Source organism: Solea solea, chromosome 17, assembly GCF_958295425.1.
Source record: "Solea solea chromosome 17, fSolSol10.1, whole genome shotgun sequence".
NCBI lineage: Eukaryota > Metazoa > Chordata > Actinopteri > Pleuronectiformes > Soleidae > Solea > Solea solea.
The window spans coordinates 19,130,193-19,145,286 of record NC_081150.1 but is presented as its reverse complement, the minus strand read 5'-3'; the positions used below and the strand labels follow the sequence as shown (position 1 = coordinate 19,145,286).

Below are 15,094 nucleotides of genomic sequence, written 5' to 3'. Positions count from 1 at the left end.
ATTGTATTTTCATGAACGTATATCACCTTAATGTATTGTAAATTATTTCAATATTACATTTTTATTTTAATTGGGGGAAACTGTAAAAAAATGAATATTGTAATATTTGAAGCATTTTGACATATGTGCACATTTAACAGCTACTACACACAATCATTACTTGATTTACTCCGCAGCTTGTTAAAAATGTAAAGGCTTGTATCAACTGCATTGTGTTGCAAGACGGTGCTAAAGTGGAGTAGCAAAAAACAAACAAACCAAAAAACTGCCTTGTATGTTAAAAATAGCAAAGGTATCTACAGAAATGTGCTAACATGCGAACAAACTCACGTTGGTATGTTTTATTTTTGCAAACTCGATGTAGAAGTTGAGTTGACAATGGGACGAACACAAGAAACGCCAAAATGCTAACACCGTTCCATGACCTCATCTACAAACTCTAGCACACTGACAGATGAAGTTCTCAAGGTTCTACTCCACTCTTCAACTAGGTCTTGTTGTACAAGCAGAACTTAGGTTAAACTAAACTTAGCCCAATGCTAGGGATGGTGCTAGCTTGTTTATGAGCCACTGCTGATGTCTTAGAAACATGTGTATGAGCATTTATGTGCATGAAATGAAAATAAAACAATTAGTTGTTCAATTAAAACCCATTTTTTTGTGTTGTCACAATCCTGACATCCTGTCTTTAAATAAAAGGTCTGCTCCATGCTAGAGGATTTCCAAATCTCACTTGATTTTAAAAACGTGGGAGACCACAGACACAACAAACTATGTCACATATATAGCACAGACTAGACGATCCAGTCCCGATGATAGATAGATAGATAGATATAGATAAATAGGTTGTTTGTTTAACGTTCTTTTTCACATGTTGTTGCAACAACTAGTAACATAAGAACCACTTCAACATTCACAGTACTGCAGGCTGATACACAGCCTTTCTTATTATTGTGCGGCTCTCACAATAAGAGGAATAACTCAAAATATGCAGGTGACAGAGATATTGTCTCAATAAAGCAAGCCCATCCACTTTTCTATGTTGATAAGAGCATTAAAATGAGAAAAAAATAATGGGACAAAAAGAAATCGAGGGACGTTTGGAATAGATAAAAATGTGCGATTAATTGCGAGTTAACTATGACATTAATGCGATTAATCGCGATTAAATATTTTAATCGTTTGACAGCACTATTATATAAATATATATATATATATATATATATATATATATATATATATCGTATATTTAGTATATATAATCTTGTACAACAGTACAAGGCTACGTCTGGCTTCCATCGCTGTCCTGGATTAAACTGCTGTTCTTCATCCTTATATTTATTTATTTAACATTTGTATTTTGTATGTTCTTTTAAAGTAATTTATGTTGCTTTACTTCATCTGTTCAGGCTGTGCAGACCCCTGAGATTGAAACACACATACCTGTGTTTTCATTTTTATATATATATATATATACATATATATATATATATGTAACCCGGTTAAGAATCCTTACTAAAACAAATAATAAGGAATTCATGGTTTAAAAAAGGTTCATATTTGGTTAAAAGTGTATTAAAAATGTAAAAAAGGAATAGTTCATAAAGGTTAAAATAGTTTGATATAAGAGTATAAGATTTAAATGACATAAATGTACATATTTAATATTTTATTTTATTTTGAAGAAATTCGTAGGGAGAGAGGAAGTACTGATGGAGAAGAAGTGTGAATCCTGGTCATTGATTTGATTAAGGTGTGATTGACAGGTTCAGACCGGAGGTGAGCGAGTGGAGAGTGTGTGTTTTTTGAAGGGAACTTGACGGAGCGAGAGAGAGAGGGACGACGGCGTGAGTGCACAACGGAGATGTATGTTGCGAGTGTTACCTTTTATAGATTTAGTCATTCAAGTGTGTAGTTTTCAGCGTTTAAGAGACTGTCTGCTCGGCACTCACGGACATTGGAGCTACTGTTGTTTAAAGTACAGTTCAAGAAGTTTCAACGCGGGACTTCTGGCGAAGCTGCATAGATTTAGCTTAGCCCAGCTACTGAGCTAACTCGAGCGTTAGCATTCGCTATCAAAGCGAACGTGTTTAGCCGCGAGGAGTTAAATCAGCTTCTGTTATCGGCTGTGCCTTGTGGTCTCAACGCGGGAACATAAGGATTCGGCATCAGACGCTGGCAGTGTGTGTGTGAGACTCGTCATCGTTGGACAACGTCCCGGGCTGCGAGGGTGGCTCCATCTCTGTTCACCGGTTTGTCTTCAGTCCACCTGTAGTGTCGTCTGCTTGGAGGTAACACTTTCCCTTTACTTTCCTGGATCATCGGAGCAGTTGGATTTCCGCGCACTCAGAAGTCACCATATCAGGCCTGCAACGAGGTTATTTTGTTTGCCGGCTGTGTGTATGTGTGTGTGAGTGTGGGCCCACTGTTTTGTCTAAGTTTATTAATGAAAGTTACTGAAATCTGAATATTCAGGGGTTTGAATGTAATTTGATTCATCTGAAAGTATTTTTGCATGTGTGTTTTGTTCGAATACATTTAAAACCTGAATTAAATAATTGATTTGTTTATTTTTCCTAAAAATAGTCTTGTGATAATTCTTTAAAGTCACCATAGTTCACGTTGAGATTACAGACAGTTAGATTAAACATTTTATTCAAAGTTCTATGCCAAAAAAGTAAATTAATCTAGGTGTATCAGTTGAGTGTGTATTAACAAACGAAATCCAAATAACTTACTTGAAAATTAGGGTTAAAATACAGTAAATGAACCCAGAAGCCTGCCCTTAGTATAAGGTCTATTGAGGGGAGTGCTACATAAATGGAGGCACCGCTGGGATAAAATAAATTAGGTTTGGATTTCTAACATAATTGAAACAAAATAAGACAAACAAAACAATATACAGTCAGTGTAGCAGCTTAATTAAGTACATCAAAGGTTGTCACAATGTATGGGAACAAGCTGAAGAACTGGTGTCGAGGTGAGAACTTGGAAGAGAGCCAAGCCTTGATGACCATCGTCCCTGAGAATACAGAAATAACAGAAATAGAAGAGACATTGCAAACTGTAAAATGTTTGGGACGTGTACGAGTGAGAGGAAGAATGCTAAGTGAAACTGGAAAGGAAGTACTAGTGCTTTGTGAGTGCAGAGAAAAAATAACCAATGCAAATGTTCCATCTGAAGTGTTGAGCTTGGATGGGAAAACAGACTGGCCAATTTTCACTGTTGCTGAAAGTGCAGGTTCTGATAGAGACTTCAACCTTAAACTTAATGCCCTACTACAGGCAGAAGGAAAGTCTATGGAGGATGTGCAAGCGTTACTGACTCCACAGCCAGTCTCACCTACTGAAGCCATTCTTCGTGCCGTTGGCGACCTGTTCGATAAATCAGCTAAGCCATCAGTGGAAAGTGGAGGATACCGTCGGCTGCGGATCTTTTCAGGAACTGTACCTACTCCGGCTGGAGAGGAACAATTCGACCACTGGTTGGAGCAAGCTTACCTGATGGTAGAAGAGAGTGAGGGTTCTGCAAAAGATAAGAGGAGGAGAATAATGGAAAGTTTAAAGGGGCCAGCCTTAGAGGTGATAAAAGCAGTGCGCCTGTCCGATCCTGATGTTTCCCCTGACAAGTGCTTAGAGGCTCTTGAAAATGCCTTTGGACTAGCAGAGTCAGGAGATGATCTGTATTTCGCATTCAGAATGCAGCAGCAGCAAGCTGGTGAGAAATTATCTGATTTCTTAAGGAGATTGGAGCGTTGCCTGTCCAAAGTGATACAAAGAGGTGGCCTCCCTCCCAGGGCCATGGATAGTGCACGGCTTGAGCAGCTTCTAAGAGGTGCAGTTAATGCTGACTTGATGTTAATTCAGCTCCGACTGAGAGAGAGAAGGGCCAACCCCCCAACTTTCCTTGAGCTCCTGAAAGAAATTCGAACAGAAGAAGAGTATGAAGCTTCCAGAGCAAAGCTAAATCACTCAGTGTATACAGTTCGTACCAAACTTCAAGAAGAAAGCAAACACTCAGAGATACAGAGTTTGAGAGCTGAAATTAAAGAAGTAAAATCAATGTTTGCAGCACTCTCTACACAAGATGAATTGACACAAAATGAAAATCAGCAGATTAATTTGGAAAAAACTCCAGAGACTAATGTGGATCCAGAGGTGGTAGCTCTGAGGAAACAAGTGAAACACTTACAGCAGAAAGTGAACTCAAGATTGCCTCGTCCATCTACAGCTTCACCTACAGTTATGACTGTAAACACTCCACACAGACAAGGGGCTGAAGTAGAGGAACGTTTCTGTTACCGCTGTGGTGAAATTGGACACATGGCAGGAAAGTGCCAAAACCCTGAGAACCAACACAAAGTGATCCAGAAGCTCATTCAAGCTCTAAAAAGGGCCAAGACCAACAGCTCTCCATCTACTGGTGGTGCCGCCTCACAAGAAACTAATTGCACTGTGAGAAAGAGTGCAGTGGACAGGCTTGATCCAGTAGGTATACCAGAGGGTTTAATAGGGCCACCATCTTTGGAGCCTCTGAAAGTGAATGGACATTTGTGTAACGCTTTACTTGATAGCGGTTCTCGGGTTAGCATCATCTTTGAATCCTGGTACCGGAAATATCTGGCTGATACCTCTATTCACCCAGTGAGCAAACTCAACATTTGGGGTTTAAGCGACACCAATTACCCCTACCTTGGCTATGTGGTGGTGGACATCGAGTTCCCAAAGAAAGTAGCAGGAACACCCACTGCTCTATCGGTCCTGGCCCTTGTTTGTCCTGATCCACCTGGTCCCGATCAGACACCTGTGATTCTAGGGACAAATACCAAGGCTAATCTGTCCAAACGATTAGCTCAGCTACGTGAAGATGAGGTTGGAGCGACTGTAGCCCACACCTTTTGCATTCAGAACACTGGCCCTGTAAGAGGAAAAGAAAAAATCATGGACTGGCCAAAAGAAGAAGATGATGAGGAAGTAGGTTCTGTACAGTTGGAGGGTCCAAGCTCACTTACACTGGCTGCAGGCGGCAGTGGTAAAGTAGTCTGTAAAGTTGTGCTTGGAAAGTCACTACCAAATGATATCCTGATGGTTGAAGCCTCAAGTACAGCTACTCTCCCATCTGGCATCTTGCTGCAACCTATGGCGATACCAAGTAATGCTGTGGACATTAATCGACTCACAGTTCTGGTTCAAAATGAGTCGCAGAAGGAAGTGACAATTCCAGTAGGTGCTGTCTTGGGTCATCTGTGTGTCACTGACGTAGTTACCACAATGTCAAAACAAGAATCAGCAGCTGAGGAATTTGATATCAGTATGATCAATTTTGGTGAGTCGCCTGTCCCGGAGGGATGGAAAGTAAGGCTCCGACAAAAGCTGTTGGAAAGAGCCGATGTATTTTCCCTTCATGAACTGGACGTGGGACTCGCCAAAGAAGTGGAGCATCCAATCCGCCTGGCTGACTCACGACCCTTTCGCGAACGCTCCAGGCGCATTGCTCCAGCGGATATCGACGATGTGCGGCGTCATATTCAGAAGCTATTGGCAGCAGGCATCATCAAGGAGTCCAGAAGTCCATACGCATCGCCCATAGTTGTTGTTAGAAAGAAAAATGGGGATGTAAGGATGTGCATCGACTACCGTACGCTCAATAGCCGTACTGTTCCAGATCAATACACCACCCCACGTATTGATGAGGCTCTTGACTGTCTCTCAGGTAGCCAATGGTTTTCCGTCCTGGACTTGAGGAGTGGCTATTATCAAATAGCCATGAAAGAAGAGGACAAGGAAAAGACTGCTTTCATTTGCCCTCTTGGGTTTTATCAGTTTGAAAGGATGCCTCAGGGCATAACAGGAGCGCCTGCGACTTTTCAGAGGCTTATGGAGAAAGCCGTTGGGGATATGAACATGCTCCAAGTATTAGTCTACCTTGACGACTTGATTATTTTTGGAAAGACCCTGGCAGAACATGAGGAGAGACTCGTGAGAGTTCTCGACAGACTCAGAGAAGTAGGACTCAAGGTTTCGCTTGACAAATGTCAGTTTTGTCAAACAAAGGTCAAGTATGTGGGTCATATAGTGACCGCTCAGGGTGTTGCAGCTGACCCTGCAAAAGTTGAAGCTGTGACCACTTGGCCCAAGCCTTACAACCTCAAGACCCTACGCTCCTTTCTGGGTTTTTGTGGGTATTATCGACGATTCATCCACAACTACTCTTCCATCGTCCGCCCTTTGACTGACCTCACCAGAGGTTATGGCCCTACCAAGCGTGGGAAGAAGCCCACAAAAAGGGAAAATAATGTCTATTTGGATGAGAGAGAACCGTTTGGATACAGGTGGGATGAGTCATGCACTGAAGCTTTTGAGAAGATAAAAGACTGTCTGACAAACGCTCCAGTTTTAGCCTTTGCTGATCCTAGCAAACCATATACGCTGCACGTGGATGCTAGCCTCTCGGGGCTTGGAGCTGTTTTGTATCAAGAATATCCGGAAGGGCTGAGGCCAGTCGCATTTGCGAGCCGAAAACTGAGCTCTTCCGAAAAGAATTATGCCATCCACCAGTTGGAGTTCCTGTCTCTCAAATGGGCAGTTGTTGAAAAATTTCACGATTACCTTTATGGAGCCCGTTTTACGGTGCGTACTGACAACAACCCTCTAACTTATGTCCTTTCATCAGCTAAGCTCAACGCTACAGGGCATCGATGGTTGTCAGATTTGTCAGTGTATGATTTTGACATCATCTATAGACCTGGCAAAAATAACATTGATGCTGATTTGTTGTCCCGCATGGAGCCAGAGGAAGAGGAAATGGAGTGGCAGAGCATCTCTCAGGCTGGAGTCAAGTCAATTTGCCAGCGAATCGGCGTGCTTGGTTCATCTGCAGACTCTCCTAAGTATGCTGAGCAGCTTGGAGCGACACCTGACTGCATCCCTGATGTGTATGCATTCCCCACACATCTTCAGCTGAACTCGCTGGAACAAATGTCCAGACAGGACTTAATGGCAGCCCAAGTTCAAGATCCTTTGATAGAACCTACTATACAAGCTATGAAGTGTGGAAAGTGGCCAGACAACCCTGAGTTGCTGCCTATGAAAAGAGAGATGGGGAAGCTGTTCATGACTCATGGATTACTCCATCGGGTGAGCACAAGTCATACAGGAGAAAAGACGCATCAGCTAGTGCTACCGGCTAAGTTCAAGGCTGTGGTACTTAAGTCAATGCATGATGACCTAGGCCATTTAGGAGTCGAGAGAGTTACTGATATGATCAGGAGCCGGTTCTTCTGGCCAAAGATGTCAACTGAGGTCGAGCAATATGTGAGAAACTGTGGAGAGTGCGTTCTCAGGAAAACTCCGTGTCACAGGGCTGCACCTTTACACCAAATTGTAAGTTCTGGGCCTATGGACCTAGTCTGTATTGACTTCCTGTCAATGGAACCTGACTCTAGAGGAGTGAGCAATGTGCTTGTCATAACCGACCATTTTACAAGGTATGCCCAGGCTTTTCCCACGCAAAACCAAAAAGCCCTCACAGTTGCGAAGGTTTTAGTAGAAAAGTTTTTTGTGCATTATGGCTTGCCATCCCGGATACATTCCGATCAAGGCAGAGACTTTGAGTCTCGACTCATTAAAGAGCTGTTGAAGATACTGGGCATACGCAAGTCACGGACCACTCCGTATCACCCACAGGGTGATCCCCAACCCGAGCGGTTCAATTGAACGCTGCTGTCCATGTTGGCCACGCTTAACCAGGAAAAGAAACGGCGATGGAGTCAGCATGTGGTACATCTGGTACATGCATATAACAGCACTAAGTCCGATGGCACGGGATATTCCCCATATTTTTTGATGTTCGGACGTGAGGCCAAACTTCCCTTGGATGTATGTTTTGGGACATGCCCAAATGGAAAGGGTGACCAACCACACTCTTCATATGTTGGCAAACTAAAAGAGAACCTACAGGAAGCCTATAAACTGGCTACAGAGGCCTCTAATAAAAGACACCAGCAAAACAAAAGAGCTTATGACAAGAGGCTCCGTTTTCACACTCTAGAACCTGGTGACCGAGTATTGCTGAAGAATCTTGGATTAAAGGGCAAACACAAGTTGGAGAATCGCTGGTATGATGTTCCTTATGTGGTGGTGGATAAGATGCCGAACTTGCCTGTCTACAGAGTGAAGCCAGTGGATGGGAAAGGAAAGTTTAAAACTTTGCATAGAGATAATCTCCTTCCTTTAGGAGATCTTGTAAGGATCCCGGTGTTGGACAACACCGAGGACGTGCCAAAGAAAGCAGCCACACAAAGTCGTGCTTTCAACAGACACAAAAGAAGCATCACAGATCACACTCTACCAAGGGAGTCTAATACATCAACGGACTCGTCTGATCTGGAGTGTGAATGGCCGACTAGACCCTACAGGAAGTTTGTAGAAAAGATCATTCAAGGGAGGGGAAGACACAGTGCTGATGGATCAGAGCACTTGGAAGCTACCTGTCCTTCAGATGGACGTCACTCCGAGAGAGGTGACTCACTTGTAGATCATGGTCAAGATGTTGCTCTTGAGACGGATTCTGAGCCAGAGCCCATCTCCAGTGAAGATGCACAACCTCAGTCGAGCTGTTCTAATGTACATGTGACACCAAAGTCAACTAGGCCTAAAAGATCATTAAAACCAGTGATGAGACTTACCTATGATGAGCCGGGTAAAGCAAAAGATCAGCCTATTACCATCGTGCATAGAGGTGTAACTATAAAAATAGGTAAGCATTAATACGAGTCTATGTTAACCCATTCTTACTTCTTAATTTCTGAGTAGACAGTAAAGTTTGAATTCTACCGATCTGATGAGGACATCAGATATTTAAAGGGGGAAGGGTGTAACCCGGTTAAGAATCCTTACTAAAACAAATAATAAGGAATTCATGGTTTAAAAAAGGTTCATATTTGGTTAAAAGTGTATTAAAAATGTAAAAAAGGAATAGTTCATAAAGGTTAAAATAGTTTGATATAAGAGTATAAGATTTAAATGACATAAATGTACATATTTAATATTTTATTTTATTTTGAAGAAATTCGTAGGGAGAGAGGAAGTACTGATGGAGAAGAAGTGTGAATCCTGGTCATTGATTTGATTAAGGTGTGATTGACAGGTTCAGACCGGAGGTGAGCGAGTGGAGAGTGTGTGTTTTTTGAAGGGAACTTGACGGAGCGAGAGAGAGAGGGACGACGGCGTGAGTGCACAACGGAGATGTATGTTGCGAGTGTTACCTTTTATAGATTTAGTCATTCAAGTGTGTAGTTTTCAGCGTTTAAGAGACTGTCTGCTCGGCACTCACGGACATTGGAGCTACTGTTGTTTAAAGTACAGTTCAAGAAGTTTCAACGCGGGACTTCTGGCGAAGCTGCATAGATTTAGCTTAGCCCAGCTACTGAGCTAACTCGAGCGTTAGCATTCGCTATCAAAGCGAACGTGTTTAGCCGCGAGGAGTTAAATCAGCTTCTGTTATCGGCTGTGCCTTGTGGTCTCAACGCGGGAACATAAGGATTCGGCATCAGACGCTGGCAGTGTGTGTGTGAGACTCGTCATCGTTGGACAACGTCCCGGGCTGCGAGGGTGGCTCCATCTCTGTTCACCGGTTTGTCTTCAGTCCACCTGTAGTGTCGTCTGCTTGGAGGTAACACTTTCCCTTTACTTTCCTGGATCATCGGAGCAGTTGGATTTCCGCGCACTCAGAAGTCACCATATCAGGCCTGCAACGAGGTTATTTTGTTTGCCGGCTGTGTGTATGTGTGTGTGAGTGTGGGCCCACTGTTTTGTCTAAGTTTATTAATGAAAGTTACTGAAATCTGAATATTCAGGGGTTTGAATGTAATTTGATTCATCTGAAAGTATTTTTGCATGTGTGTTTTGTTCGAATACATTTAAAACCTGAATTAAATAATTGATTTGTTTATTTTTCCTAAAAATAGTCTTGTGATAATTCTTTAAAGTCACCATAGTTCACGTTGAGATTACAGACAGTTAGATTAAACATTTTATTCAAAGTTCTATGCCAAAAAAGTAAATTAATCTAGGTGTATCAGTTGAGTGTGTATTAACAAACGAAATCCAAATAACTTACTTGAAAATTAGGGTTAAAATACAGTAAATGAACCCAGAAGCCTGCCCTTAGTATAAGGTCTATTGAGGGGAGTGCTACATATATATATATATATAATAAAACATTTTGGTCCAAAACTGTCTAAATCTATGGTTTCTGAATCCATACTGGCTGTCAGTCAGCAATTCATGTTTCTCAACAAAACTAACTGTCAAATTGTTTTACGAATGGTTTTTCTAATATTTTAGAGAACTGGGAATGTACTGCTGCTGGCCTATAGTTTGTAAAGTGGTGTCTTTATCTCGTGCTTTGTAAACTCAGTTAAAGTGGTCATTTATGTGTGTGTGTGTGTGTGTGTGTGTGTGTGATTTGCTGTGTTTATTTGGGTCCTTCGTTGGTTTCACACGGATAATTTAAGTCGTTTTTGAGATGTTTGTTCCGTTCCACAGTTCGCTCGGCTCTCTGTAGCCAAAGAGCTTGTAGTCTATCTCGTAGCGTTGATACAGCTCCCTGATTACATTTAGAGGCAGCACTTTGAACCACGCCGCCATAGAATCGCTGGTCGTCATTTTTGGAAAGGCCTGGTACACCTGAATCTCGTCCTTCAGCATTAAGATCTCCAGCAGATCTTGAACATCGTCGTCCATCGTCTCCTGATGTCCAATAAAATCATATCTGAGAAGTAAAACAAAGCAGAGTCAACACCCATTTACACGGCCAGCGTCAATACTGCAGAAAAACGCGGTCTTACTGCATGTGGCAGGGGTGGCACAAATTGTTCATCTGGTTCCAGTGTTCATCAGGAGACACGCTGGCCATCCGTGGGTCCAGCAGGTATTGAATGAAGTTGTCAAACGAGACACTGATGCCGGACGCGAGTGCCAACGTCTGGGACATGGGTGGATAAGGATGGTTGCCATAGAAGTGCAGAATAGGTCGGCCGTGCTTGCTGTAGAAGGGCTCGTTAAGCTCCACAAATTTGTTTCGGTAGGCGGAGACGAGACGGACGAATGGGTCCCGGACAAACAGGAACTTGGTGTAGTGCTTCAGCTTTGCCTGCAGTCAACAAAAGAGCACAAACGAGCCGTCCGTTTAGGGGGCGTCACCAACGCGGCTGTAAAACGAATGCGGATTGAAACGGCGCCACGTCCTCGACCTTTGAAAGCCAAGGTGGAATAGAGAATTTAGCCACGCCCCACGGGGTGACGTCCATTGTGGTTGTAGCCGCTGTAGCACAATGACACGTTAGCTCCTCCCGCAAAACCCGAAGCTGCTGCCAACTAATATGACAATTTTGTGTATGGGGCCACACGGTGATGTAATGGTTAGCACTCTTGCCTTGCAGCGACAAGACCCGGGTTCGAGCCCCCCGCGACCCTCTGGTGGAGGATAAAGCGGTAGATGGTGACTGACTGACTGACTTTTTGTGTTTGCGTTGTCGACAAGAAAACTAAGGTGTGTCAGCTATGGTGTGCACATGTAGCATAGCACAGGACGTCCTTGGGCAAGACACTTAACCCCACGTTGTAAAGCAGCTTTGAGTTGGCCATCAAGGCTAGAAAAGCGCTATTTAGCACCATTTACATGACTTTCTATGGCTTCTTTTCCAAATCGATGGGTTGTTGTTACGTTCATATTGTTAAGAAATGATTTAAATTTGACAATAAGGCCTTTAGTGTCAAATTTATGGACATTATGTATCACCCGTGACACGACATCGAAATGGGAATTAAAATCAATCCGACCCGTCTGCGCGAGGAAAGAGAGGAAAAAAGATCCTTCAAAATCGAGGATTTGGAGAATCGTGACGCCCCCTGAATTCTGTGACTCAAACAATATTCCAGCTCGCGGCTAACGGGACAAAGTTGGACACAGTGTCATTTTGGACTAACCTTGATCTCATGTCTCGGGAAATTCTTCAGGTAAGAGATTTTTGGGGAGTCGTGAACCTGTGCGTTTGTAAGTCCGGGGTCACGGTATGGTGGACCATTTTTCAGCGTCACCATCATTTTCTTCAAGTTGGAGCATCCGACCTGCGGTGAAGACAAAAGACTTTGAGGTCAACGGCTGCATTGGCGTTCGGAGGCTAGACTCGGTGGCGGGACATTGGTGATAATGCAGATGATAATTGGAACCTAACCTTTTATTTTGCCTTTGGTCTTCTTGAACATAAATGACGCCACATTATTTGTACTGTATGCTGCCTTCTTTAGTCATGCTGTCAGGAGATTTGAGATATTATCTAGAATAACCCACACGACCCTCCTGTGGCGGCTAAAGCGGTAGAAAATGGACGGACGTCTGCCTCACCTTTGGGATGTAACAGTAGATGAGACCATGAGCGTCATCCACGATGAAGTTGCTCAGCTTGCCTGGACTCATTTCCTCTAAAACTGTCAGGTTGTAGGAGGAACACGTTTTGTTAATCAGCTGCATTCTCGCCTCCTGCCTCTGGTGCATCGTCTGTGCTGCGTTGACAAGAGGAATAAGAATAAAAGTGTTAATGCTGGATTCATTTTGATTTGGTCTGGACAGCCTAAAGGCCCTGCTACACTTCCGCGCACATGCCGCATACCCGCGGACCCTAGTATACTCGCGCGCCTGGGTCCTGTGGTATCCCCACTTCACCATCGGGTGGCGGCACAAATCTGGACGACGCAGGGAATAGGACGCGTTCCTACCAGAGAAGACGACGAGAGCGATGCTACAGCTCCCTCGGACGTGTGTGGTTCGAGCGGCTCACAGCCGAAAGGTCCGTCGCTTCAAGGCTCGGACGAGTATCCTTGGCGACGACTTCTTCTGTTGTCGAAATGGTTTTTTCTGCTTGGTAAGCGGGACTTAATACTCCACCTGCTGGTGGGGCGGAGGTTCAGTTTGTTCAATCTGGGTCTGCACGCGGAGCCTATGCGCTTGGGTCCGCGCTAACGTGCGGCGAAGTAAACCAGGGCCTTAAACAAAGTGTTATTCCAAAACCTTAACCATAAACAGGCCAATGCCTTCTTTAGGATTTAGGTTCTGTGTCATTAGGACCGGGTTTTCGTCTCCATACTTGTCCTGACAAGGTCACTGTTTTATACCAGAAAAGGCCATAAAAAAGTAAAACACACACTTTACCTCTTAGCACCAGTGATATGTCTGTTGCATAAAAGTACGACAAGATGAGAAAACTGCACACAAAAAGTCCGTATATCAGGTGCCTCAGGAGTTGTCTGCATATCGCCATGGCCACTGGATTAACGCTGCGTCGGCTTTTTCTAATGAACAAGAAAACAGTGAAAGGAACGTGAGGCACAGTGGAGCACAGTTCAGACTCTAAAATACATTCAACAAAAGAAAGAAAATTACAATATGAATGAAGACATGAACAAAACAAGGAGAGAAAAACATGATGAGTGCAACATAGAAACAATAAAAGAGCTGAAACAATGAATCGAATCATTGGTTTGAAGCTTTTTTTCATGATTAAAACAAGATTTTCTGATTGTTTCAGCTTCTTGAATGTATATTTTCTTTGCTCCATAAAACAAAGAAATCATTTTGATTTGTGGACAAAAACAAGACATTCGAGAACATCCTTTCAGTTCCAATGGTTTGTTCCACTTGTGTGCAGCATAATGACGCCACGCCGCGACGCTGCCACGCACACATAAGGTAAACCACAAAATCAGAACACACAAATTGCAAATAAAATATCGATTTAATCATCATCAGGATTTTGTCACTTGTTCTTTTTGCGCCACGTTTTTTTTTGTATGCGATTCTGACCGTGGGCGGGGCTTAGGAGGCTGCCTGCTGAGTCGCTGTCCGCCTTGTTGGATTATAAACGTTAGAATAGTTACAATAGTTTTTGTCGGATGTCGACGGGGGAACGAGTGACTCGACAAAAAGCCATCGCACAAATCTGTCATCTTGTCTCTCCAGTTGAAATATTTCAAACGTTTGCGAAACATCGCGCTGACGTCAAATCGACCCATGGCATCAATTTAAAAAAGAAAGAAAGAAAAAAAAAGCTGAAAAACTTGACAGACAACTGAGGAGGGGGAGACAGGTGGAGAGAGAGAGAGAGAGAGAGAGAGAGAGAGAGAGAGAGAGAGAGAGAGAGAGAGAGACGTTTGACCGGTTCAGCAATATCAGCGATTGTCCTCGGGCTGTTATTGAGAAACCGGTCTTTGATGCTATGCTATCGTGTTTTCCCCGATTTGTGATGGTGATTTTTATCTCAGGGGCCACCGTACAAAAGTCAGTTAGTTCAGAAAAAACAAAACAAAATGTAGTGTAATCTGTAAATATGATAGTTAAAGAAATCTGCATCACTGTTACTGTATCCACAGCATACAAACACACACATACAGTATGATGACAAATGTCGCTTGTTCAGATATTGAAATAAAACATGTTTCATACTTTGTTACCTGCTGGTGATTTCACTGCGTTACATGGTCAAAATAAAGCAACTTAAAGACAAAGACAATGTTTTAGTTTTGGATGCTCACCAGGTCTAATCTGCACTAATCCCCCCCCACCACCACCACCACCACCACCACTACCTAAAATAATAAAATGAAGGTAAATAAACACTAACCTTATCAAAGTCCTGCCAGAGTCTGTGGTCTGCGTACAATCCTGTGTTTGCTGTGAAATGATACAGTTAAGCTAAGACCAGGTCTTTGCTTAGGGGGGAGAAGAATGAGCTCAACTCCACCCTGTGCATCGATTTCAAAAAGCTGAAAAACTTGCCAGGCGACAGAGGGAGAGAGAGAGAGAGAGAGAGAGAGGAATGGTCGGTCTGGCAATATGAGTGATCTTCACAGACCAAACTCGTTTCACAAGTTACAGTGAACACTGTGACACGATCCCTCTTCTCTTCTTTCCTTTGACAACAAAGCATCTCTACAATAAATGATGGTGCGAGTATCAGTTGTTAAAACAACCCATAGCTGCGCGTGTGGATGCCATTACAGCTCATGCGCGCATCTCTACTCTGGGGTCAGACGC

General features: G+C 43.2%; 2 protein-coding genes across 2 annotated transcripts; one reads left to right on the top strand and one right to left on the bottom strand.

Moving 5' to 3' along the window:
- Positions 1 to 1,510: 1,510 nt before the first annotated feature.
- Positions 1,511 to 9,965, top strand: LOC131443722 (uncharacterized). The gene has a single exon (XM_058613615.1). The coding sequence runs from the start codon at positions 2,947 to 2,949 to the stop codon at positions 7,714 to 7,716; it is 4,770 nt and encodes a 1,589-aa protein (XP_058469598.1). The 5' UTR covers positions 1,511 to 2,946; the 3' UTR covers positions 7,717 to 9,965.
- A 236-nt stretch (positions 9,966 to 10,201) lies between these two features.
- LOC131443816 (carbohydrate sulfotransferase 12-like) lies at positions 10,202 to 14,829 on the bottom strand. The gene is made up of 6 exons (XM_058613826.1): positions 14,682 to 14,829; positions 13,214 to 13,353; positions 12,410 to 12,567; positions 11,992 to 12,132; positions 10,851 to 11,155; positions 10,202 to 10,774 (listed from the first exon to the last, which is right to left on the bottom strand). The coding sequence occupies exons 2-6, from the start codon at positions 13,320 to 13,322 to the stop codon at positions 10,513 to 10,515; spliced, it is 975 nt and encodes a 324-aa protein (XP_058469809.1). The 5' UTR covers positions 13,323 to 13,353; positions 14,682 to 14,829; the 3' UTR covers positions 10,202 to 10,512.
- Positions 14,830 to 15,094: the final 265 nt, after the last annotated feature.

Excerpts from the sequence above, each read along its gene's own strand:
- LOC131443722 (XM_058613615.1), top strand. The coding sequence starts at position 2,947 with ATGTATGGGAACAAGCTGAAGAACTGGTGTCGAGGTGAGAACTTGGAA.
- LOC131443816 (XM_058613826.1), bottom strand. The coding sequence starts at position 13,322 with ATGGCGATATGCAGACAACTCCTGAGGCACCTGATATACGGACTTTTT. Across the intron at positions 12,568-13,213 it reads CATATCACTGGTGCTAAGAG|CACAGACGATGCACCAGAGG; the intron begins GTAAAGTGTGTG and ends TTGTCAACGCAG. Across the intron at positions 12,133-12,409 it reads TCTACTGTTACATCCCAAAG|GTCGGATGCTCCAACTTGAA; the intron begins GTGAGGCAGACG and ends TCTTCACCGCAG.